Source organism: Neolamprologus brichardi, chromosome 22, assembly GCF_056152115.1.
Source record: "Neolamprologus brichardi isolate AB-2024 chromosome 22, ASM5615211v1, whole genome shotgun sequence".
NCBI lineage: Eukaryota > Metazoa > Chordata > Actinopteri > Cichliformes > Cichlidae > Neolamprologus > Neolamprologus brichardi.
This window is the reverse complement of record NC_142124.1, coordinates 13,189,781-13,215,268: the sequence shown is the minus strand read 5'-3', so window position 1 is coordinate 13,215,268 and position 25,488 is coordinate 13,189,781. Positions and strand designations below refer to the sequence as shown.

The window sequence follows — 25,488 nt, the reverse complement described above, 5'->3', positions numbered from 1 at the left end:
TAGCTTATAGATATCTGTATCCCATAATCTAGTTATTTCACTTTTTTCTGCAAGTTTTAACAGTTTTGGAGACCACAGTGAAGTAGGCTTGTTAAGACAAAGATTTATTTAAAAAAACAACAACAAGGAGAACAAGAAAGCAAATGACAGCAAACCATGCTTCCACCCTCTGTCACACGAATGGAAGATGCATAATTTCTTTATTAACCGGGGCAGGTATGATCTCCAGCTCCAGATCATAAATATGTACATTAGAAAAGCCAAGTACAAAACTACAGCTGTCGGGCTCGGGATGTTGTCCTACGACACAATGCTGATGGCTGTGATGATGATTACACAGATGACCGCAGACAACAAGGAGAGGATACACAGAAGTGTTTCTTTCATTTAAACAGTGGATTTAATTGAGTGAAGTCCAGTTTTACATCATTCCCTCTGTTCCATTTTGACTTTAGGGGGCTTTAGGAAGGACCTGTTCTTCTTCTCTTTGCTTTTTCCTTTGGCCTGGAAGTTCCTCCAGCTGTCCACACGTCCATCTCTTGTTTCCTGAAGAAAATAAAAATATTATTTTTCAATTAAGAAATCCAAATGGCACAGTCATCGTGTTTCTATTTACAGATGCGTAACAACTGGCATACAAGAACGCACCTCAAAGTTTTTCTGCCACTCTCGCTGTCGCTTAGCGTTCTCTGCTGCCTCGATTTCTTCTTCTCTCGCCCTTTTCCTGGTAAATTGAGAGAAATCCAGGATGTTATGGATGAAAACAAACTACCAAGTGGTAAAGACGGGTGAATGTTTTAGTCATACAGAGCAGCAACCAAGTTCTTAAAAATCCCACCAATTACCTTTCATGCATTTCCTTTGCTTCCCTCTCCTTCCTCTTGATTTCCAGCTCTGCAAACAGCTTCATGGTCTGTTTGTACACTGCTTGCTTGAACTGGAGAGAAAGAAAAATAAAAAACATGTATGATATGAAGTACAGTAGTTAGCTCTGTTTCCTCATAGCAAGAAGGTCCCAAGTACTAAACCAGGGCTGACACATGTTTGCATGTTAGGTTAGGTTAACTGGCAATTCTGAACTAACTGAATTCAGCTGTTCCCTTTAGCAATCACCACAGTGGATCATTTACCTCTATTCCTATTATCCTCTGTCACATAAAGCCTTCACTACTTCCACAAATCTTTTCTGTGCTCATCCCTCTTTTCTCTTGTCTGGCAACTCTATCTTCAATCCAGTATATTTACTATCCCTCCTCTGCACATGTCCAAACCACTGAGCCTTGCCTCTCTAATTTTGTCTCCAAACTGCTCAACCCGAGCCGTCCCTCTGATCTACTTGTTTCTAATCCTGTCTATTCTGGTCCTCTGGACGTCTTTTTGTCAGTGCTTTTTCATACATCATAGGAGATCTCACTACCATCTTGAAAGCCTTCCTTTTCATTCTTGTTGCTATCCTTCTGTCACAAATCACCCCCTCTACTCTGCTCTTCACCACTCTGTTACTTTAGATAGTTGATCACAGGTATTTAAACTCATTCACCTTCACTGCCTTTTGGTAACACTGCTGGGCATTTATTCAAAGTACTTTAATTTCAATGGCGTCTGCCACATAAAAACTACAAATCAGATTTAAAAAATAAAGGTTTACAGAGTTTGCCCCAAAATATTGTTTTTTAAAAGCCTCTCCCCCCTATTAAGTTACACTTTGTGGAGGTACAGAAATTATTTTACTGCTACAATATAACCTGCATTATTAACATTGCATTAATAATATATCCTACAGCATTGATATTGCATTAAATATGTTTATTAAAGCTATTGCAACCATATTAACCTTTTTAGTACAGGCGCAGCTATAATTTTTTTATACACATTGCATGTTTGTGCTCATTCAGAGTTGATGCTCAGTCTATTAAAGAAGGTTTTACACAATAGATATGTCTTCACAATCTATTGTGTAGGTGACTTGGAGCACAGAAGGATTGCGTACATGCTTAAAAACACATATAATCCAGAAACCTGCCAGGCCAAAGGCCCGAAATTCATTTAGCTTCTAACTGCATTTCAGTTTGCTTGGTAACAGATGACAGAAGACCAGTCAAGAAAGGACAAGCCCTCAGGGACCATCTAGGCTTGAAATTAATTGCCATGTATGGAAGGTGGTATAGAAAGAGGAACTTCTGTGTCTGTTTTAGTAGGGGTGGGGGAAAAAAATCGCTACTGTGTAGTAGAGATGGACCGATCCGATATTACGTATCGGTATCGGTCCGATACTGACCTAAATTACTGTATCGGATATCGGAGAGAAATAAAAAAATGTAATCCGATCCATTAAATATCAAAAAAAGCACCTCACAAAACTTGTGACACGGCGTAACTCGGCTCATAACCGTAGCACGTTGGAGCAGTGTGAGTCAGGTGATAGAGCCGCTGTGTGTATTTGTAGCCTTGCTACCAATCCGGCATTTCATCTCCAAGGAAGTTATCCCAGAGAGAAGTAAAGCAAGTGTGTAAGTTCATCTCTGAATGTTTGTAAAGCATTCCCGCGTTAAGCTTAACAACCAATATATGGAGTGACTGCCTCTCTCTCTCTCTCTCTCTCCTGCTGCTACTTCAATCGTGAAACTGCTTAATGATCAGCTGATCGGCTTTTCTGTCGCGAGTCTCTCTTGTTTGTTTATTGCCCACTTTGCATCAGAAAGAAGAAACCAGCGGCCGAACAACAGCAGCACGTTTAACCTTGATAAGCTGTTGTTGGAATTTATTTATGTTCTACACCAGGATCTTTTTCTACATAGCTGACGGCTGGTAACTGTGCAGGGGCGGATCTAGCAAAGTTTAGCCAGGGGGGCCGATAGGGCATTAACAGGGAAAAGGGGGCACAAAGACATACTTTTCTTTCTTATTCTCATTTAAAATGTCTAGCTTTTAATAAATAATTATCTGAATCTTACAACCAAAGTTTTAATCTGATGTAAAATATATAGAAGTCTATTACAGTATATAGTAACTGTTAAGTCTAATGTACCCTAGTAAGCTATAGTACTTTTTCCTTTGGGAAGGTACCATCTGTGCAGTCTGCAATTCTGTTGAAGAAAGATGTTGAATCTATTTAATTATTCTTGAAAAATAATTTATTTCTGTGCATTTTTTTTCCACACTGCATCAAATTAAATTTGATTATGTCGATTAAGCATCATGAGGTGGAGGGTGGGTGGTTCCCTATTTTTTTGGGTTTTTTGCTGGAAGTTTTAGAACCCTATTAGTTAGGTTGCTTACTCTTTAAAATGCCAGAATAGGGAGGATGGAGTAGGTTTAAGTTTATTAGATTGATCAGTATTGCTGAACTATTAACTTATACAAAAAGCAGCAAGATATTAAAAAAAACAGTTTTATTGATTAAAAAACACTATATCGGATTCATATCGGTATCGGCAGATATCCATATTTATAATATCGGTATCGGACACGGACTTCAGAGCATGTTGATCAGCTCCTTTTTCTGAGCAAGAATCCTGACATTCCTTCACTGTCCAGATGTGTTTAACTTGTTTTTTGGCAGCAATAAACATGACAGTTTACTTATTTTAAATTAAGACATGTTTTATTTTAATTAAGTTTAAAACTTTTTTATTTAATGTAAAATTATATTTTGTTTTAATTTACTTTCAAATTCTTCAGTTGCTGAATGGGCTGCATAGTTTTCACAAATTGCATAGTTTAGAATAGCTATAATTGTACCAGATGGTTGCATTCAGTTAAGTTGGACTAGACTGTAATACAAACCGTTCAGTTTGTCAACAATAAAACTGACTGAAATGAGAGAAAGACTGAGTGTGAGACTTTGTTATTAGATAAAATGAATATTGATAAAGTTTACCTTTATGTACAGAATCTGAATATCGCAAAATATTTAAAAAAAAAAATTGCAATAATATCGTATCGTGCGTTAAGTATTGTGATAATATCGTATTGTGGGATGTATGGTGATTCCCACCTCTAGTTTTTAGCCATCTAAGATGTACCATTTACTGTTATCAATGTATTTGATCTGTAATCGACGCGAGAAGGGGCGTTAAGCCTGATGTTATAAAAGCATTTTCAAGTGTATTCTTAGCAGGAGACGTGTGCTGATGTGATGCTGCATACTTCTTCTCCTGTGTGTGTTTTAATAAGCTCATTGTTTGATTGCACTCTTCTGGGCCTCTGTTGGTTTGTTTCATTGCTCAACATTTATTGAATTCGGGACAACTTACTTCAATGTCTTTCCTGGTGCAAAATTCTGCTATTGGTTTGCAGTGATAGCACGATCCCTCTTTTTTTACATCTTGCTAATCCAGTAATTTGTGATAAAGACAGAACTATTCTTCACATGCCTTCCCTTTAAAACATTGTGGTTCTGAAATTACAATAAAATTATAATAAAAGTTTCAGTACCTCAGTAGAACTTACCATTTCGGGATCATCTTCCTCCACATCCAGTGGTTTCCCTTCTTTCTTCAACTGTTTCCTTTTCTCTTTTACCTTTAGAATATAAAGAAACATCGCATTAAAAAAGTCCATATAATGAAAGCTGAGTAACATGGAAGGAGGGGGGAGGAAGCATTAGATTTTTTGTTTTCACTGTGGAAAATACTCACCATATGCTCCACATATTCCTTTCCTGCATGAATCACATCTAAGGCTCTCTTCTTCTGCTCTGGATCCAGTAAGAGTTTGTATGCCTTGTCCACAGCTGGACATAGTATAACATTAAGGCTCGATTAAAGAGTGGTTTTAATGTAAGATTAGCAGATAACTGTATCACAGAGGCTCTAACAAAGTCAAATTGTTGTTTTCATACTTTTTATTTTAATTTGTACAAAAACAACAATGAGACAGAAACTGGTTTTTAGGTTTTGGTTTTTTTTCCCTCCAGAGTTTATAGAGTGTCCAAATAGCCAATAAATTAATTTTAATTAACTTGGAGCTGTACAAAAATACAAGCCATAAGAGATGTACGTGAGAGAATTGTTACCTTCGAACGCTTTCTGCGCTCTGTCTGGATCATCCTGATTTTTGTCTGGATGGACCAAAATGGACAACTGCCAAGTAAAAGAGATTTAAAATGAAAAACAAAAACAGCATTGCAAAGAACACGCTATGTCTGTAAAAATAAGGTTACTGAAAAGCCTCTCCTCCATAAGACTTCCTTACCGCCCGAAACCTTTTCTTCAGTTCATCATCTGTTGCCTCTGGATCAATTTGCAGAACCTGAAAGAGATTTGAAATCGATAATTGTTAATAGCGTTGGATCTCATAGCATTGATACATTGATTCATCAATGAACTCTTGGGTTCTGTTATTAGGCTTTGGAAAATTTTGTCCCTGACAGGTGACTTTGGTCAATCACAGATCCTTTCAGATTGACTGAGTGAGTAGTATGAGGAGTCAAAATTATTGCACAGAACGAAGGAAGACTGTCACTTAAAAAAAAAAACATGATTTGATTCCTAAGATCGGTGTTCACAACTTTTAAAAGGGTACATTTTAAAATTGTTTCCTCTTCTTTGATTTAGGTCTAATAAGATACAGATATGAAAATAATAAGTAAGCATCAAGTATAAATATCAATTACATAAGCTCCTAAAAGCTATACACATTATTGCAGTTCCTTTGTTAATTAGAAGTGAAGTGTGAATGAATTATTAAATATGCTACATACATACATTGATAGGTAGCATATTTAACAATGATAATAACAATTAAAAACAAAACAAAAACGACACCATTAGTGCACTAGGTTACCTCAAAAGGGTTGAGATTGAAGTATGATGCGCCAGGTCTGAGCAGTCTGTCAATCTGCTGCTTGGAGGTTAACACAGAGTCTCGCTTCTCAATCTGCTTCACCTTTAAAAATGAATGGCAGCAAAACAAAACAGTGAAAAACTTCACAATGCAAAGCTCCTGGCAAACAAGGCTTCCGGAATACATTTTTTATTTTCTTCTGAATTATGTCAGCCAGCTCCGAAGAATGAAATACGAAGAACGAGAAGGATGCTTTTAATCTTTTCAGGAAGCTATCCTCATTAAATAAATACAGGTCAACATGTACACTGACCCAGCAGCAGCTTCATAAAAGGCCCGCCAACGCAGTAACTCCTATTAAGCAAGCCATAGTTTAGGTAACATGGCTTGTAGTACTGGCTGCTGATAATAATGAATAAAATAAGCCCAAATAGCGGTGTTTTTTTCGTACTAACAGAAGACTGAAGCTGCTCACAAACATCTCGTTTAACGTTAGCTTCTCGTTAGCTGATGTCAGCAGGCCTCGTAGGTGACAAACGCGGTAATCGCTCAATAACCGGCTTCAGTCGGTGCAAAGACAGCAACCGATACTTTAAAGTGAACAAACTAACTTTAAATCTGCTTTACCTCAGTGTAAAAATTTTGAAATAATTCATCCGACACATTATGCACAGAAGACTCTCCCTCGGCGGTCGCCATCTTCGCTCGGGTTTACATGTGACGTAGTGACATCACGTGACTACAGATTATAAATAAACCTACGTAACGTAAGCACATGTTTTATAACAATTTTAAATATTGAAAAAAATATAAAAGTGAATGAATGTGCTGCGTTAGAAAGGTTTAAAGTTTTTCAAATTAAAAACATTGCATTGGCATGTTTTGACATGACAGGAACTAGAAGACTTTACTTCCGCTTCGACGGTTTTTTTTAACCAACATTTAACATTTAGCGACGAAAGATTACAAACAGCGGTCACGCCTTCACAACGCTTTGCTAAAATCTTTAAGCTGGTGCAGGACTCTGTTGTAACATGTCTTCAGCCTTTTGTCAAAACCAGCCCCCACTGTCGTACACATCTGCGTCGGTGTATTCATCGTATCACACTTGACTGAACATCTAAGAATATATATTTATAAGTACCATGGTGCAGACATCCTGTGTAACTTGTGCAATATTTATTTAAACGTTTAAGGCATGAAATTTCCTTTGCTTAGGTCAACTGTGCTTCCTGTATTTATTTGTATTGAGTGATGTGAGGCAGTGAGTTGAGTACAATCAGCTTGATTGGCTGAGGTCTACAGTGAGCCACATATGTCCACTCCTCTATTGCCCATTTCCACTGGTTTGACTGGAAATGTGCTATGAGACAGTTAGCTATAGTTTACTGCACTCAATGATTTCCAATGAGATCTCAGAAATGCTGTAGTGGTATAATATTGTTTATACAAAAGAAAAAAAATATGCACACACAAAGCTGCAAATTTATTTGTGCAATAACATGTATCAAACAGTCCGATACATAGATCGTTCCCTCTTCCAGCAGTAAATCTTTGAGCTGGATGAATGAGCAGTGGCAGCCTACTAGGCGGAGCCAAAGGCCTCTGATGGAGCTGTGGGTCACGTGTCCATCTTTTTCTTCGATTTCTGTCCAAAGACAAAAAAAGGACATGTTTTTATTTATTTAAAAATCAAGCGCTAGAAAATCTTCACATCTCTGATGCATAACATTGCTCTAGCTGAGAAGGGGATCATTTATACGATTACTACGATGCAAAACTTTCTGACCTCTGACTTCTGTTGAGCCTAACGTGGCTGATGTGCTCCCTGGGTTCTGGACCTCTGCACCTTCCTCATCTTGTGGTATGTGGTTTATCATCAGGGATAGCAGTCCCTAGAAAACATACACAAAAAGCTTGCTAAAAAATCCTGGTTGATCGATTTTTAAACATTAACCATCAAACCCTGCACATGACTGTAGAGAGTCATATGATGCTCATTTATAAAATCCACAAAATCCGTAACTTTATATATTTTTATTCTGAAAACCTTATAAGACTTACTTGCTCTGGGAAGTTTAGAACTAGGACATCCAACATTGTTTTAAAACATGAACTAACCTAAAAATAAAATCATATTTAGTCTTTCTGAGTATTACTTGATAATGAACAATCTTACCAATCAGTCCTTTCCATTTCTGTGAACCCATTCACATGGATGGGGGCAGCTCCTTTACTGCCTGGTGACAAGAGGCAACATATAAAGACACAGTTCTGACATGAGAGGCTGTTATGGAAACTCCAGCATTTGCAGGCACTTTAATCAAAATGTGTGTGTGTCAGTAACTAGCTCTACATCCCCGGCTTACCTGTGAAACATAAATAATGTAGCCCTTCTACTGCCATCTTGTGGCGGTAAAGGGTAAAGACATCAGTTTAGAGGTGCAGCCTTTGTTTAAACACAGGCCAGTTTCACAGATGTTTAAGTTAGCAGCTCAAAATCGGATTGAATAAATATGAAAAGTAACTTCTCTAGTAAATATGGACCCCCTAATTAACACCTATTCAGCTCTGAAAATAGCCAATAAGTGCAGCATCGGCTAAGGAAACAATGCACCACTGGTAGTGCTGGTGCAGAGCTGCTACCTCTAGTGGCACAGAAGGGGAAAAATGTCCATTCCGCACCCACCGCCCAAATTAAAGAACCCATGGAGACAACAGACGATTTTGGTGCAGTAAGCTGAGACAGGCAGCAGGTGTTTTGCATAGTTTTAGGTTTACAAGTGCTTACCAAATTCCTTGGCTGGCTGCCCTTCTGGCTGTTTAATCAGTCTAAATTTGTGCACGACTCCCATTGACCTTTAGATGAAAAATTGGCATTATAATTGTGAATGAAGTACCCATTATTCCCATGTTCTTTAAACCCCAGAAATCTGCCGGTTTGAATTATTATTTCCAATGATTCTTCAATCAATTTTTGATTCTTCTTGAAAGCCTGGAAAAGAGGAGAGAGAAACCCCCCCCCCCCCCCAAAAAAAAAAAAAACCCAAGGGAAAAAAACGTTGATTCACAGCAGAGTATATTAGCAAAGAGATGATAAAAGCATAGTGTATAATTAGGGCTAGTGTTTCTCCAGTGATTACAATTAGCTAGAGAAGAGGAGACAGTACTCTGTGCAAGGCTAGCTCACCCTTGAGTACCGTTCAGGTGAGTTCCTCATTCTAGCGGTGCCGCTCTCAATGCTTCTCCACCTAGGCAGGTTGGAATAAGAGGACAGACACATGAAACAAAATACAATGACACCATGGCACCAAAACGCAATGGCTAAAAGAAACAAAACAAAACCAAAAAGTTTTCTAAACAGATCCTGACAGGTGATCGCTTGCTATAGCTGGAGGTGCGTTTTAGGAAATTTGGATGGTCAGATCCTTGGGGTCTTCAAAAGGAGAGAAAAAGACGATGAGATGATGTGCAGATTTTGGAAATTAGCTGCAGAAAATCCATTCCAAGTCAAATGTGTTGCTCTAAATGTTGTAAGGAGGTCAGTATCAGGGCCACAGACGTGTGAATAATTTTTTTTTACTATTATCCAAAACTGTCCTTGTCTTGAAAGTTTGTGGATACAGAGCTTAAGTTTCATAAGATGTCAGCCCTAAAGAAGAGGGGAAAAAACAAAACACTGGAGCTGGGAGGTGCTGGAAATTTACACCTGTGAAAATCCTGTGTTAGCTACCCACTGCTCTCCAATTATCAAATGTTATGCCGGTCAATAAAAAGCTCAATAAGCATTTGCATTATTTTCACAAGAGTAAATTGCTTTCCATCTTCTCGTCATAAACGACAGCATTAAGTGACGGTAGGCTGGTTGTTCACCGTTTGACAGACAGGAACAATCTTGGGTAATTGCAAGGAGTCCAATTTACAGTGCGGTCCCTTTAATTGTTGCTGCAACATTCACAACATGAATTCAGTGTGCAGGATATTACTGCAGTCTGAAGAATAAGGAATACAAAAAATAAATCCTGCTTTTGTATCATCCAGACACCTTTCGAATTCTCGTCCCGTTGTCTGACTGCGCAATTTCAGTCGTTTGTGATTAACCTTTGAGAGAGAAAGAATTTGACTTGGAAAAGAAGATATTCATCCAAATGTGAGAATTGAGATTAAAAATCAAATCAAATACTGAATGACAACACGGAATTTGAGTATCTGACAATTGACTGATGCTCAGCTGAGTTTTATTGAAACGGAACAAACGTAAAAGTTATAAATACAAAGAACATCAGAGAACAAACTGCTATGGCTCTTAAGGTAAGCCAAACCAAATTCTACTGGGCAAGTTTAAAGAAAACATAGGAAGTTATGGTATCAGTTTAAAAAACAAAAAAACACAATTTGTCTATATCTAGAAACGCTAGGCATACACTTTAAACATTACAAAACTTTGATTTTTCTTCCTTCCTGTGGATTCTTTTCTCCACCGTTGCAAAAACAAAAAGAAAAAAAATGACGTAAGAAAGCTCTACCATATGCATTTATTTACAAGCAAGTCCCTAAAGCAACTATGAGAAACCACAAATAAAGGGAGTACAAGAAGGAGAAGGGAGGAAAGGGGCATGGACAGAAACTTCCTGCAAGGCAATATTCATTATTTAATGTTGTCTCAGACTTTTTGAGAAGGAAATGTCCACTTTTTTCTTTTTGTGTGTGTAATTGTTCATTGTTGGCTTTAAAAAGAACCAGGAACAAAAAGTAACAATAAAAGCGTTTTTTGAGTGTTTTTCTTTTTTTAAAGACACGTGTCCCAATGTAACCGTAGGAGTAGGAAATGATTCACCACAACGGTTACGTTCATTTCTTCAGCCAAAAGGCTTTCCAGCCAATCATCCTGAGCCAATTCTGGGGTCTGTCCATTTATTTTTATTTTTTCTGAGATATATACAGATTTTTTTTTTTCCACGAAGGATGAAGAATAAAAAGTCAATCAAAAACATTGTGGCCAATCTCCTGTTTGTTTGTTTTTTATTGTTGTTTTTCTCTTTTTTTTTCTCTTTTCTTTTTTGTTGCCAAATACCTTTTGGTGCATCTACTTCCACTGCTGCCCATAAGAATCCTGTGAAAACTCCATGGTGTCATTACTGTAACCATAGTTACCAGAATAGTCGGCCCCTTGCTGCAGGGGCTGCTGGGCGATGGGCTGGGACCCCCAGTTCTGTTGGTTGTTGGTCTGGCGGCGCTTGGAGTCAGGCTGGTTAAACACGTCTGCCTTCCTCTTTCCGCCGACGTTGCCGCCGCGATTGCCCCTGGCCCCGCGAGGACCGCGGCCCCTCTGAGGCTGGAAAGGGGCACCTCGCCCTCCTCGGCCACCCCTCGGACCACCGAGGGGTGGCCCTCTTTGGGCGTAGCCACCCCGGCCTCGTGTTGGTGGAGCTCCACGAGCCCTGGGAGGAGGTGGACCTCCCCTGCTGGGACGAGTACCACGGCCCCTCATGGTGTACACGTCTTCGTAGCCGTAGTAAGGGTCTTCATAGCCACCACGGTAGTCATGATAGTCGTAGCCATAGTAGTCATCGTAGTAGTCATCATAGCCATAGTAATCTGGTGGATAGGCATAGCCCCCTCGGCCACCGCGGCCCCTGCCTCGGCCCGGCGGAGGCATGCGTGGAGGTGGGTAGTAGTAGTAGTCATCATACCTGGAAAGAAGAAGATATCACTTCAAGCAGTTGATTCCTTAAATGAGAAGACGTCAGCTGACCAGTCAGATATCTCTGACTCACCCCGCATTTCTGGTAGTCTGCCGAGCTGCTTGGCGCTCTTTCCTCTTCTTGTCTGGGGGCTTTGCCAAGACAATCTCAATTTCTTCTCCTCCCAGTTCCTTCCCATTCATCTCCTCCATTGCCTAATCCAACAAAACAATCAGTTTCTCATAAAAGAAACTCATGGAATCGTCACACAAGCAAAAAGGTTTGGCCAAAGCACGAGAAACTCACCTTTACGGCAGCATCCCTCTCTTCAAAATGGACAAAAGCGTAGTCTTTCAATTTCTTCACTCGTTCCAGCTTTCCAAACTGGGAAAAGGTCTTTTCAAGAAGCTCTTCAGTCACTGCTGTTGCCAGCTTCCTCACAAAGAGCACCTTTACCTGTAACAACAGAGGAAACAGTATGTTTGTCGCACTGGAATGCAGAACGTGCCTGATGTGTATTAAACAGTGAGACACTAAAATTGCTAACCTTAGCCATGACCTCTGGGTCTGGTTCAGCTACAGGGTCAGCCCACTCCACAGTGACCGGGTTTCCCCACACTTTGACCTTGCCGCTCATCAGGCGACGGCGAGCCTGTGCCGCGGACTTGTGGTCCTCATACTCGAGGAAACAGAAACCACGGTTCTTTTTCTTGTCATCCGGCTGATGATACAATATCACCTCTTGGAGACCCTCTGTGAGGTAAACAATAATATCTGACTATCACAACCATTGTTGTGTGTGTTTATCAATCCTTTTTAAGCACTGATAATTTGTTTAAATGAGTCTCTAAGAAACAAAAACCTGCATGTTAGAAACAAACCTGTCACTTTGCCAAAGTCTTCCAATATACTTTCTCTTGTTTTGTTCTTTGGAATTGATCCGACAAACAGGCGATTGTTTGCAACAGATATACAAACTCCCAAGTACTTGCCAGGGCGGATTTCATGGTTATCACACTGTAAAAAAAACAAACAACAAAAACCCCCCAGACAAGTTAACAATGAGTGAAATGAGCTGAAAATACTGTGAAGCACAAGTTATTTCACTTTCTAATAAGTAAACCTTTAAGTCTATTTCCCCTCAAGCTGTTAAAATATGAACTGATATTTCCCTCGACATTACTTACAAGCTTCACAGCCTTCTGTGCATCATCCTTATTGCAGTATGTGATGAAGGCATAACCTCTGTTCTGACCAGATAAAGGGTCCATCATTAACCTGAGGTCCCAGATGGGACCAGCAGACTCAAAGAGCGGCACCAGCTCATCTTCATACAAATCCCTGGGGATTTTTCCAACAAAAACCTGAGGAGAGGACAGAGGGGAAAGAAATGTGAGAGAGCGTAATGATTTGCAAAACATTACGCTTTTAGACTTTATGAATGACACTTAGCTTATATTTTCTCAATCTTACTCAAATAATAAAACCCAGCCTTGGAAATCATGACAGACAATTTTTCAATCTGTCAATTACTTCTCTACCTCAGTTCCACTGCCTGGATGAGTGCCTTTGAACACATCCTCAGGTGGAGGACCCCCATATTTTCTCTGGCCTGTAGTGACATCCAGCGTGTATCCTGTGCGCTCCAACAGGGCCTGAAACACACACACACACACACACACACACACACACACACACACACACACACACACACACACACACAAAACAAACATTAACTGAGCTGCGGCTGCAGAGGCATGTTTATATGACATTCAATCTGACCTGCTACACAAAAGAGCTTAGCCAAATGACTTTGTTTACCTTTATTTTTGCCTCATCTGGGCCCTTGGTAGACTCTTGTACCTTACTTCCTTGTTTTTCTCTCTGCCTGTAGGTCTTCATAACTCCACAAAGGAAAGCACTTTTATTCTGAAAAAACAAAAACAAATGAGATAATTTGCAACAATTTGTGTCAAGTTAAAACTCCTGTCAAGGGCAAAGAGACATGGGTCTATTCATTTTCTCCTATGTGGATACCTGTACGTGGGACAGGTCGCTCTCTTTGAACTGCTGCAGCACAGTAAGCGCTCCCTCCTCGTTGAACTCCCGCAGTGCATCGATAGCCCTTTCGTCCAGGTCAATGTATGCCACTAGGCCTACGGGTACAATGGACGTTCAGCATCAGGCCCAGCTACAGAAAAGCAGGTGTACATTATTCTTTTAGTGGAAATAAACAAACAGCCACTCACCTGTCTGGAAGATATTATCTAGACTTTCAGCTACTTTCTGGGGCAGCCCAGCATCAAGGAGGGTCTGGTAGTTCTCTGTGTGTGTTGTGGTCACATCCATAGGCTCTTCCTCCTCCTTTGCCGGGGCAGAACTACCGTTTACCTCAGCAGCAGCCATTCTCCTTCAGTAGCAAAGCAAAGAAATACATTTTACTTAATTTTAATGGTTCTTCTTAACAGGTTATTTTACTTAAAATCAGACCAATAAATAGAAAGATCCACGATCCTAAACTACATTTCAATCTTTATGTATGTCATCGACTCAAGTGCAGTTAATCAAGTTGATTTACAAGCTTTATGGTTTCTATTTAATTTAAAAAAAAAAATAGGACTCACTGGAACTGTAGTTCTTATAAATGTAATTTAATAACTATAATCTGCGTCGACACGTTATAATGTACTGCACAACAACAACCTGGTCACTTCAAGAAAACACGTACAGCCTCAGTCCCGCCCCCCTTCACATGCAGCTTGCAAGCCAGCGAAATGAATGCTTTTCTTTTTATGTATTTACGTCCATATGTTTTTGAACCCACAACACCCTCTTCTACAAGCAGACAACGCTGGATAGATTTTACAGCATTTTTAGTCAAGCGGGATCCCCGAATACGTTATCTTGCCCTTGCGGAAAAAAACAAAACAATGATGATGGTTAGCTTTCTAGCTGGCTAACGAGCTTACATACGAAGGCCTCGCCGTGCAGAAAGACACCTTTCGCAAATCAAGTACACGCGCGCCCCGTACACGGGCAAACACACAGTTAGCGAAACTCACCACAGCGAATCAGGAAACTAACTCCGACGGGTGTTAAAACGTGAAACGACTAGCCTATCGGACATACAAATGGTGTCTAAATGCGCGGAATATGTTTGAGTCTAACCCACGAGACAAATTTCCAGACAGATACGGTCTCGTCGTCGGCTCGCCTGAACAACGCCACTGCTTCGCAACCATCGCGAGATGTGGACGAAAACTCGCCGAGTATGTTCGTTTTGACAGGCCAGGCCGGCGTGCTCGTATCGGACAACCTGAAGCTTATGGAAAGTTTAAGACGTATGCTTACCGCTTATAAGGAATGAAGTGAGCTGAGCTTAACGCCAACCAAACCAGGCGATAACCGGGGCCAAGCTCAAAAGGGCTTTGCAACTCAAACTAAGCGGGTAGCGCTGGGATGAAAAACGAGCCCTCCATCAGCTATCCAACCACGGAGAATGAACTATAACTGGCACCGCTTTAACCCAATGGGAGCCACATTTCTACATACAGGATCAGCCTCCTTTTTCTAATAAACAAATCAAAGCTCAAAGTAAAAAAAAAAAAAAAAAAAAAGTTAGGCAATAAAGGAGAGGCAATTAATTCTGGATACATGTGAAAATGAATCATTTTATTTTATTGTTTTTGAAGTTATAGCGTTAGCATGACCTCAGCTTTACATAAGCTGGACAAAAATCAATGCCTAATAACCATTAACCTAATGATACGTCTGGACTCAAAGAGAAATAACAAGGTTCAGTCGTCATGTTTGAGCTTCCTGATTTTGCCCTTGTGGCGATCAATCTCCTTCTGTAGACGCTCAATCTCCTTTTTGTGGTGGTCAATCTCCTCCGTATGATGCTTCCTTAGTGCTTCCATCTGCTCCTTCTCCTTCTGCCTGCAAGCGGAAAAAACAAAAATAAAAGTTAATGGGTGAAAGTGTTGTGGGGAAAAAATAAAACTTCCAGGGAGTATTTACCTGAAGTATCGCTCCTCTTCCGCTACTTCTCTCTTTCCAAATGCACCTCCGGCCTCTCTCACAGAGCCTCCTCCACCACCACCTTTCCCAGCTCCCTTGCCCAACTCACCAAGCTAGAAGAAAAAACAAAACAAAATACATCACAAAGTGCAAGTGCTATTATGTTAGGACCAACATTTCAGTAAATCAAGACAAGTGCATTTATTTTCCATCTGACCCACAAGTATACGCTCATCCATCACAAGTTAAAATCTTGGCACATTGGAGATGGTGGCACTGACAAAATGACAGAAGGCTCAGCTGAAGATGTAAAGATCTTCACTGGGATGACCAGATTGGACAAGTTTAGAAATGAGTACATCAGACAGGCAGCTCAGGTCGAGCAGTTGGAGATAAAGTTAGGGAAGCAAAGCTGAGATGGCTTGTACATGTGTAAAGGAAGGATAGTGGATATATTGGATAAAGGCTGTTGAAGATAGAGCTGGCAGGCAGAGGGAAAAGAGGAAGATGTCAGAGTAGGGTCATGAATATAATAAAGAAGAAGATGCTTAGGGATGGGGTGAGATGAGCTGGAGACAATCGATCCGCTGTGACAACCTCTAAAGGAGGCAGCTGGATGTTGTAGTAGAAGAAGAAAGTGTGCCAGGCAGCAGCAGCTCATACTGAGGCTGTATCCCAATTCAGGGTCTGCAGCCTTAAAGGCTGCATTTTAAGGCCGATTACGTCGTAGCGACGCGACGAAGGCTGTCCCAATTCAAAGGCTGCTCAAAATGTGGCCCTCAAATGCGTCCCTCAATTCCCTGAATTTTAAGGATGTGGCGGTGTAGACTTCGTGGCCCAACATATCCCAGAATGCATAGCGCGACGGTGGGTGTGGATAATTTTGCCAAAAAAAAAAAAAAAAAAAAAAAGGGCGAATGAGGGGCGCCCGAAGAGTAAACTTTAAGTAAGTACTGAATATTATGTCACTTATTTATGTGCAAATGTTTAATAATGAAGAATATTAAAACATTACTGTTGGCCAAATGTCGGCAAAGTTATGTGACATTAGTGACGTTTGTACTAACTTGGTTTTAAAGCCTTTACTTTAAAATATACGCCGTTCAATAGCTGACCTTAATCTTACAGAGAATGATCAAAGCTCATGTAGAAACAAACAAACAAATGAACAAAAGATTTTCTCCTTCATTTCTGTCAAACAAAGCTGTATGAAACGTTTCCAGCTGTTAGTATCATGGTTGCTAGGCAACCTGGGCAGCGCGACGGAGGCTAGACCGTCCCATTTCACAAGCCTCGCACTTCCGGCCTTAGCGGTCTTTGAGTACGCAGCCCTTGTGGACCGTTAAGACTGCGTACTTTAAGGCTGCAGACCCTGAATTGGGATACAGCCTGAGTGTACAGAATGTGGAATAGACTACAGCAGGGGTAGTTAACTCCAGGCCTCGAGTGCCGGTGTCCTGCAGGTTTTAGATTACACCCTGGGTTAACACACCTGAATCAAATGATTAGTTCATTACCAGGCCTCTGGAGAACTTCAAGAAATGCTAAGGAGTCATTTAGCCCTTTAAATCAGCTGTGATGGATCATGGACACATCTAAAACCTCCAGGACACCGGCACTCGAGGCCTGGAGCTGCCTGCCACATTTCAGCAGTTTTGCACACGTTACAATTAATGTCACATACTTAGTCTATATAGCCATAAACCAACTGACATGTCGCAAAAAAGTGAGTCAGTAAAGTGTTTAGGGGTAAATAAAACTGCACATACATCTTTTTGCGTGTTTTTCATTGCAGCCATGAGGGATCTTCTGCTGTCTCTATTTGCAAACATCACTTTTTGCTTTTTCCACCAATTAAGTCGCATTTTTAAAAAAATTTTTTTTGCCTGTCGCGTTTGGTTCTTTTGCCATCAGAATCATTGTCTAAAGGCAAAGAAAGATGCCCAACGGATTTAATTTACCAAATTGACCATCCCAGCCTTGCCGTAATGGTCTATTTGATCCATCTTTTATTGTTTATTTTATTTATTTATTTTATTTTCACTTGCTATATACGGGACAGACTTGAATGAGGAAAAGAAAAGGGAGAAAGGAAAAGGGGGGGGGAAACAGCGGAGAAGAGGGACGGGGATAAAGGGTAAAAAAACAAAAACAAAAAACAACTAAATAAGCAGACAAAAAAAAATACATATATCAATCACCTGGATCACCTGTTGAGAAAGAAAAAAGAAAACAAGCAGAAGAAAACAAAAGCAATACAATAAACAACATCACGATGATATATGGGAATATAACAGTAAATACTAAATATTAAACATTATTGTGCAGCACGTAAGATCAACAGCGCACAGTGTGCTTTGAGGTAGGAGCCAAAAAGGGTGTAGTTTGTGTGTGTAAGCACCCGTGTGTACACCTGTGAGCATGGACACGTTTGTTTTTAAAAGGTTCCTTCATGTAATGATCTGTTAGAATGTAATGATCTGCTAGAACTTAACAGTGATCTTTTTGACCTTTGACCATTTTCATTGGAGTCTGAATAAGGTGTGCCAACCTTCAACTGAAATGACACAGTAAGGTTAGATTTTTCACTTCTTTCACGGACTCCTTTCAGCAACAATGTATATTTGAAACAATGAATAAAGCTTAATTTAATAAAATTTTCCTTCCAAGATAAAGAGCTTGCCACATTTCAGCAGTTTTGCACATAAATGCTGGTGATTTCAGGTATTTACACAACTAAAAAGGGGATAAAATATTTATTTTATCCTGTTCATAAGAACAGCGTTACAATTAATGTCACATACTTAGTCTATATAGCCATAAACCAACTGACATGTCGCAAAAAAGTGAGTCAGTAAAGTGTTTAGGGGTAAATAAAACTGCACATCTTTTTGCGTGTTTTTCATTGCAGCCCTGAGGGATCTTCTGCTGTCTCTATTTGCAAACATCACTGTTTGCTTTTTCCACCAATTAAGTCGCATTTTTGACTACCTGGCTTCCTCGCGAGCCTTTTACCGATATGGCAGACATTAGCGAGCTAGCTGCTAACGTCCAAAACTGTCACCAAACCCACCAAAGTTTACCTGATCAGATGCCATTCTGATCTGAGAGGCGACGCATCTCCTCAGGTTTGCCCCCAGAAGAAGTCTGGCCATTGCCACTCAAATAACAGCGAAAACAACTGCACCAAAACAGAGAAAAGTTTAGTGCGACTAGTTGTCCTTTTAGCACAAAATGCGGAAATTTGAAGTAAACGCCTTGTATGGGCGTGGAGAAAACCGCTTGTGGCACATGCGCGCTTGCTGCTGCCACCACCCGGCGAGGGGGAGAAGTGCAGCAGTTACGTCCATATGGCTCCATCCTAAATTTCGTATTTCAGCTTGTTTCAGCACTTTCAGGTGATTTTTTTTTTAGCTCTTCAGTCAAGAAGTCATGTACATAAGATCTAAGAAACAAATCGCGTGCATACACATTAAATGTAATTTCAAGTGTGTCAGTCCAGTTTCTCAAATGCCTCACACCACAACATTTCTGATTTGTCTGGACGTAATCCCAGGTGATAGGAATTGCAGAAAAGTTTAAAATGTCAAATCCTTACTGACAATAATTTTCTAAAAATAAATGAATCTAAAAAAATAAAATAAAAAGAGACATTTGAAATTCCAATATCTAGACATCTAGATGACCTTGAGCCCGATCCTTCATATTTTTAAGGATATATATCTTTTATCTATATATATCTATTGCTCTCTGGATATGGACTTATGGAGTGTAGCTGACGTTAACCCAAAATGATGGATGCTTAAATTTCCTAAAATATCTGGATGTTTGCTATCTGACAGAGGCCTGTAGAAAACACCATCTTGCAGGTAGGGGACTGATATTTTATTTACAGCTGAGATGACCAAATCCCAACAAATTAATGTGGGACAAACACAGTGGTGCACGTTACTACTGCTGAGACTTTTTGGTAACTTGTAACATCCACTAATTGGCAAAATATTATGCAGGCTAACATACGTCTGAATAAAAATAAAAAGTTTTTCCTTTTACACTCACTGAGTAAGAGCCAGGCTTTAGAATAGTGTCCTGTGCAGCAAGTGAAAATGTAGGATGTGATCTGAAAATGTGGGACAGGAGTGCCAACACTGTGCAGTCCCACTTAAAGAGGGACAGCTGATCGCCCTATTTACAGCTTCTCATATACAAAGCACATAACACTCAACAATCCAAGTCAACTGGATTGTTTCACAGATATTAATGGGATTAATTATCATGGTATCATGCACAAAAATCCAAATTAAGCTAGTATTTTCTGTATATCTATATATTAAATTTTGTGATGGTGTCCTTTCTCATTTCCTTGATATTTATTTACATCAGCCAAAGATGATTTTGAAAACAGAACAAAGTCTTTTATTTCAGTTCAAGTTTTGGCCAAGAAGAGAGTGTGCTGGATGCCTCAGCACAACATAACTGCAAAAACAAGCAGATACACAGAGATAAGCAGAACCTAATTAAAAGATGAGAGAAAAAAACATGATAAATTACAATTTATTTATTGAGGAACAGGATCTGCTAGGGATTTGACAAGGAACTAATGGGATCACAGGGGGGTTTTAGTGAGCATCTTGTCAGGTTTCATCCTCACATTTGAAAGGAGAAAGTTGCCGGTTTCCAAAAAGAATACAACTGAACATAAAATTGTTAAGCATATGTGGCCAAGCCAGAAAACTCTTGGAAAAATTATTGGGTGACACTGGAGAGTTAGTTGAAATGAAAAGCATTTTTGGCAGAAAGATGAATTCTGCTTTCCAAGATAAGAACCTTACTCCAACTGTGAAACGTGGTGGTGTATATATACATAACTTGGACCTGTTTTGCTATTACTGACAAACCAGTGACGTCCAAATTATACCAGTAAATTCTAAAGGAAATATTCCAGGCCACAGTTTCAAGAGAAAGTGGGTCATGCAGCAAGACAAAGACAGTCTGCACATGAATTTGCCTACAAGAGAATGATCAGAGAAGAATTAACTCAATGTTCCGATTATTATCCAATGGATACACTAGGAGGCAGTGGATACGCATCTTAGCAGAAAATGCAAGTATATGTAACCCAAGCCAAGATTAATTGCTGTAATAAAAATATACTGGAGATATGCAGTTAATGCACAGAGGGTAGAAGAAAACTGTTTCATTGTACTTGGCAGAAAGATTAAAACAATTTGGGATAAGATTAGAGGGCAAAAAAGAGATTTAAAATGAAATTCAACAAGGCCTAAAGCTATGCATAATTGATTTGTATTCAGAAGGACACAATAATACTAAAAATGAACAATTATTAATAAGTGTCATTTTCTTTTCAAAATGCTGGCAGCTATTCTGGAAAACAAAACATAACAAAAACCCCATAGACTAAATTTGCATACTGAATAGAACAAATCATGTCAAACGTTTGATTAGAAAGAACACGCTGAAAACAAAAGGTCTGGGACCTTTAAAAAAAATTGGGGGATGATGTTGGTTTGTTTTTGTTGTATTTTTTGAATTCCTCGCTGAGTTAGCTTTTTTCGATGGCAAATATTTAGACACATATACTGCTGCACAAAACCAGGTAGTGTCAGGTTTACTGATTTTTCTCTTCACATATATATAATGGTGAATTATTTTGAAGTTTATTTTCTAAGAATTAGTCATAAGCTTTGATATGAGAAGGAAGAACAGTGACTGCTGGGTACAGGAGGTGATGACTGTCTGAGATTACGGTCAAACAGAAGTCAGACTGGCTTAATTTGATGTTTGGCATACTCTCATGTGTTGTAGGAGAGCTTGTGAAAAGAAATACATTACCAGTTACACAGAAAACTGCACTTTGAACTTTGTTGGTGGATAAATTTCCCCATTCTTGTAAAAGCTGACCTCACAGGAGGTCAGCTTTGAGAGGTGGCTGCGATTTAGCGGGCAGAGCAGGTCATCTACTAAATCAGAGGTTTGGCGGTTTGATCCTTGGCTGCTCCAGTTTGCATGTCGAAGTATCCTTGGGGCAAGATACTAAATCCCTGGCTGCTCCCGGTGCATTCATGGGAGTGTGAATGTGTGTGTGAATGGGTGAATGAGACATGTTGTATAAACTGCTCTAAGTGCTCAAGCTGAGCAGAAAAGTGCTTCATAAGAACCAGTCCATTTACTCTATGTTACCATCTTTTGGACAATTTTGAGAGTGCATTTATATGCAGGAGGGACAGTTCTTATGAAACTGAATAATGCAGCCTAAGCAAGTTTTCTAGTTACCCAACACAATTTGAATTTTCCATACAATGACATGAACTGTTTACGCTTGTAATTGTAGTTACACTGAACTGAGGCTGCAGTCGGTTTGTGCCCCTCAAAAGCTGAGGACTGTTTGTCACCGGAAATTCATTCCCCCTATTCAACCAAGCCAAGAATTCCGATTCAGTTTCACTCAGTCTATTTACGCAAACATAATAAATTCTTTCCTGGACTCAAGTCTAACGCACATAAGTGGGAAAACATATCATAAACTGTGAAAGACTGAATTTACGGTCTGATGCAGTTATGTGTTTTGCAACAATATAAAATATCGACAGCGAGTCCTCATCTCTCAAGTGCTGGATGAGACACACGGCAGGACAAAGGGAAGCTTTGCACAGCAAGGATAGGTTGTAGGTGTTTAGTACAGATGAGTCATAATGGAGTCCCATTGATGAAGAGGCCCCGCTCACCACCTCACCCCACCCGACAATGCTCATCGCAGCACTGAGTAGTGTAAGCTCAGCATCCCTGACACTTTCATCATCTGAATCCAGCAGAGTTGAGGGTCAATGAGCAAGTGTTGGCGTGGTGCTTTTGCAATGACGTGTTGCTTCCTGTGAAACCGTTAAGTTCAGTGATGACCATGAGGATGTGGAAGTGCTTGAGAAAAGAGAAAAACATGCAGACCTGTTGAGACACTTTATTCTGTGAAACAGCCTTGGTCTGCAAATATGGAGGACTGGGCAAAGGGGATCGTTTTGCTTTTCCAGGTTAGATCCGACAATTAAGTGACATACTTTTCAATATTAATACGCTTCAGAATCAGTAACAGGATGTGCACGGCTGAGGTAGTAATGCCCTTCCAACGAATGGTGGCAGTATGCACTCATATAAACGGAGAGGATCTGCTGTCTGTTGCAATGAATATACAATAAGCTACTGTTCATATATTTAGTTAGTTAATTAAATAGTTATTGATGCTTTACATTTTAGGGCACAACACCACAATGACATTTATTTACTCAAACAACAATGCACACACACACACACACACACACATGCACACATGCACACCACCAACTAATTAAAACATGACTATATTAATATGGCAATGCTTTAAAGTCTCTCAGGGGAATGAGTTTCTCAAACTTTAAGCTGAGCTGCAGCTCCTCCCATTATTAAGGCTCATATATATACTGAACACACGACAGTCACACAAACAATCTCATCTACTCTTGCAGTCCACCATGATAAGTGTTGCTTTCATTTTATTCAAGTGAAGATAGAAACTGAGTGAATATTTCTGTGCAGCAGTGATCATCATTGCACACAAGACACAAAGAAGTGACTAATTCTGTTAGACATAACATGTAGCACATCCATAACCACATAATTTTCAATATATTAGACATAAATAACTTTAATATGCATAACAGATTAACGTAAAATTGCCCAAATTGTGTCTGATTTCATTTTATGTGCAAGAGAAAAATGTCAGCTGCTGTGCTGAATCAAATTGAACTTTGAGGGCTGCTTATGTGTGCGGATGTGCACATATGTCTATGTATGGGCTTCCGGTCCACAGGATGCAAAGCAGCCGGTTACCTGAATCTTTTCACTGCTGTTCACCTCCTCGGCTCAAGTGTTGCCATAGGAAATTGTATCCTGGCAACAGCACTAACCCGAGCAAAGACAAAGTAAGGTCATGCAGAAGACAAGATGTGGCACAATGTTGCTGCATGATCAGTCTCTTTTCATACCCTCTGCATCGATGGACATTTATTTCAATTTTGTCACAATATCCGTTTAGCATGTTTGCAGTTTTTTAATTTTGCATAACATTTCATGAGAATTCACAACACCTTTGCATTTAACAGCCTTTCTGGTGCAGGGCTTATTACAAAATCTCATGTTTGGATATCATATATGTCCTGTTTAGCAGTGCATCAATAATTTCATCAAACAGCACTTCAATTGGAAATTCATTCACACCTCTGGGGAAAAGTTTTGTTGAGATAATAGGGCTTCTTTGGCATGCTTCTGAACTACAAGACCCACGAGTACCCTACATTTCCCTTAAATGCCCACTGACCTTGGCAGATTTAATTAAAAAAAAAAAAAACCTTTAAAATGTAGATTCATTATCTGACATCATGTGAAACTTAGATTTTGTTAAAGTATTCTTAAGGTTATCTGAATTACCTGTAGTGTGCCTGTATCAATATTAGTGTATGCAGTTAGGCTTTGCTAAATGACTATTATATTGCTGCATAATCATACCTCTATTCCGAGGAACTGTAAGCTTTGAAATTCTGTAAAAATAATCCCTGATAAATTCTGCACAAGAACTCAGACTTATTAGTTTCCTTCGAGTGCATTGAGCTTAGCTATTGCACAGGGGCTACTGATGCAGAAACCCCTTGTTTCTAATAGCCCTCATGAACTGCCTGGATGCAGACACTGTTGCCATGGTGACCACCAGGACTGATAAAGGGGTCGAGGTTCTTTGTGTGATGTACATTCAAGGTCTTTTGGCAAAGCAGAGTTGCAGACACTAACTACCAGAATTAGCGTTGAATTAGCGGCACAAACTCTTTCCAACCACTGTTGCACCATTAACAAACAATTGAGAGGTTTGTAGTCTCTATTTACACATTCAATCTTGAATAAAAGGCAGAAACAGCATTAGATCTCTCTAAAACATACAACATTGCAACATTAAAAAGCTCTTCAAGGCATTACTTAGGGGGCCTTTTACACTTTTTAAAAAAATTGTCATGTCTCTATATGTTTGCACTTTATATTCCAGAAGAGTATATTCTAGTCAGAATATATTATGACGGTAATAATATGTAAATAGCAAGTTATTACCACTTAAGTAAGTAAGTAAGTAATGCTTTAGTAATATCTTGTTTCAGCAGTAGTTTTAGCTGGGTTATATTACACTGACATTCATGTAATTGGGTAATGAGAAACTGGAGCTGGTATTGTGGAAACATTTTGTTACAGAGACTAGAACACACTGTATTAAAGGAAAAACACGGTGCAATCTAATATATTCCGATTTGTTCATGTAAACGGGGAGCCCTCTTTATATGTGAAAATTAGTCATGGAGTCCCACAAGGCTCTATCCTGGGATCGATACTATTTTCATTATACATGCTCCCCTTAGGCAACATTAATTTAAAATATTTGGATGCATTTTTATTGCAGATGACAGCCAGCTTTATCAATGTATGAAGCTAAATGACATGTCAATTTGTTTAGCATGCGTTAAGGCCTGGTTGTCCCATAATTTTCTTCTCCTAAATTCAGACAAACAAATATTATTATATTTGGTCCACAAAATCTTGAAAACATGGTGTTACCAATAAGACTGTGAGAAAACTTGGAGTCATTTTTATCAGTATATTTCCTTCAACATGGCAATTAAACAAATATGCAGGACTGCCTTCTCGTATCTGCGAAATATTTCTAAAATTAGAAACAGAGTGATGTTGAAAAACTAGTTGAAACATTCATTATTTCTAGGCTGGACTACTGTAATTTATTTAATCTAGAATGCAGTGAGAGTGCTGATAGGGACTGGAAAGGCATCCCGTACTTCTCCAATGTTAGCTTTTCCTCATTGACCCCTTTTAACTTCAGTGTTGAATTTAAACATTTTTCTTGAATGATCAAACTCCATCTTATCTTAAAGACCATACCGCCCCAATAGAG

The 25,488-nt window shown here is 39.5% G+C and overlaps 3 protein-coding genes across 8 annotated transcripts; all 3 read right to left on the bottom strand.

The window, feature by feature from the left end:
• Positions 1 to 83: 83 nt before the first annotated feature.
• On the bottom strand, positions 84 to 6,498 carry dnajc8 (DnaJ (Hsp40) homolog, subfamily C, member 8). Its single transcript, XM_006788024.3, has 9 exons — positions 6,415 to 6,498; positions 5,788 to 5,889; positions 5,197 to 5,253; positions 5,018 to 5,084; positions 4,641 to 4,735; positions 4,453 to 4,524; positions 846 to 937; positions 649 to 724; positions 84 to 546 (listed from the first exon to the last, which is right to left on the bottom strand). The coding sequence occupies exons 1-9, from the start codon at positions 6,484 to 6,486 to the stop codon at positions 427 to 429; spliced, it is 753 nt and encodes a 250-aa protein (XP_006788087.1). The 5' UTR covers positions 6,487 to 6,498; the 3' UTR covers positions 84 to 426.
• Positions 6,499 to 7,207: 709 nt separating this feature from the next.
• Positions 7,208 to 15,015, bottom strand: hnrnpr (heterogeneous nuclear ribonucleoprotein R). 6 transcript variants are annotated; one of them, XR_015717067.1, is made up of 16 exons: positions 14,534 to 14,809; positions 13,721 to 13,881; positions 13,509 to 13,627; positions 13,293 to 13,400; positions 13,013 to 13,126; positions 12,659 to 12,835; positions 12,353 to 12,488; positions 12,019 to 12,224; positions 11,778 to 11,927; positions 11,565 to 11,686; positions 10,942 to 11,480; positions 8,978 to 9,038; positions 8,579 to 8,646; positions 7,967 to 8,027; positions 7,577 to 7,682; positions 7,210 to 7,435 (listed from the first exon to the last, which is right to left on the bottom strand). XR_015717067.1 is itself a non-coding variant. In XM_087834546.1 (13 exons), the coding sequence occupies exons 2-12, from the start codon at positions 13,875 to 13,877 to the stop codon at positions 9,004 to 9,006; spliced, it is 1,863 nt and encodes a 620-aa protein (XP_087690672.1). In that variant the 5' UTR covers positions 13,878 to 13,881; positions 14,534 to 14,809; the 3' UTR covers positions 7,774 to 8,646; positions 8,978 to 9,003. The 6 variants fall into 6 exon arrangements, 3 of the variants coding, with proteins under 3 accessions (XP_087690672.1, XP_035762346.1, XP_035762345.1); XR_015717066.1 differs by having other exon boundaries at positions 7,208 to 7,435; positions 7,967 to 8,646; XR_015717068.1 differs by lacking the exon at positions 8,579 to 8,646.
• Positions 15,016 to 15,122: 107 nt separating this feature from the next.
• On the bottom strand, positions 15,123 to 18,762 carry atp5if1a (ATP synthase inhibitory factor subunit 1a). The gene is made up of 3 exons (XM_006788030.3): positions 18,575 to 18,762; positions 15,492 to 15,604; positions 15,123 to 15,410 (listed from the first exon to the last, which is right to left on the bottom strand). The coding sequence occupies exons 1-3, from the start codon at positions 18,644 to 18,646 to the stop codon at positions 15,269 to 15,271; spliced, it is 327 nt and encodes a 108-aa protein (XP_006788093.1). The 5' UTR covers positions 18,647 to 18,762; the 3' UTR covers positions 15,123 to 15,268.
• Between the last annotated feature and the right edge of the window lie 6,726 nt (positions 18,763 to 25,488).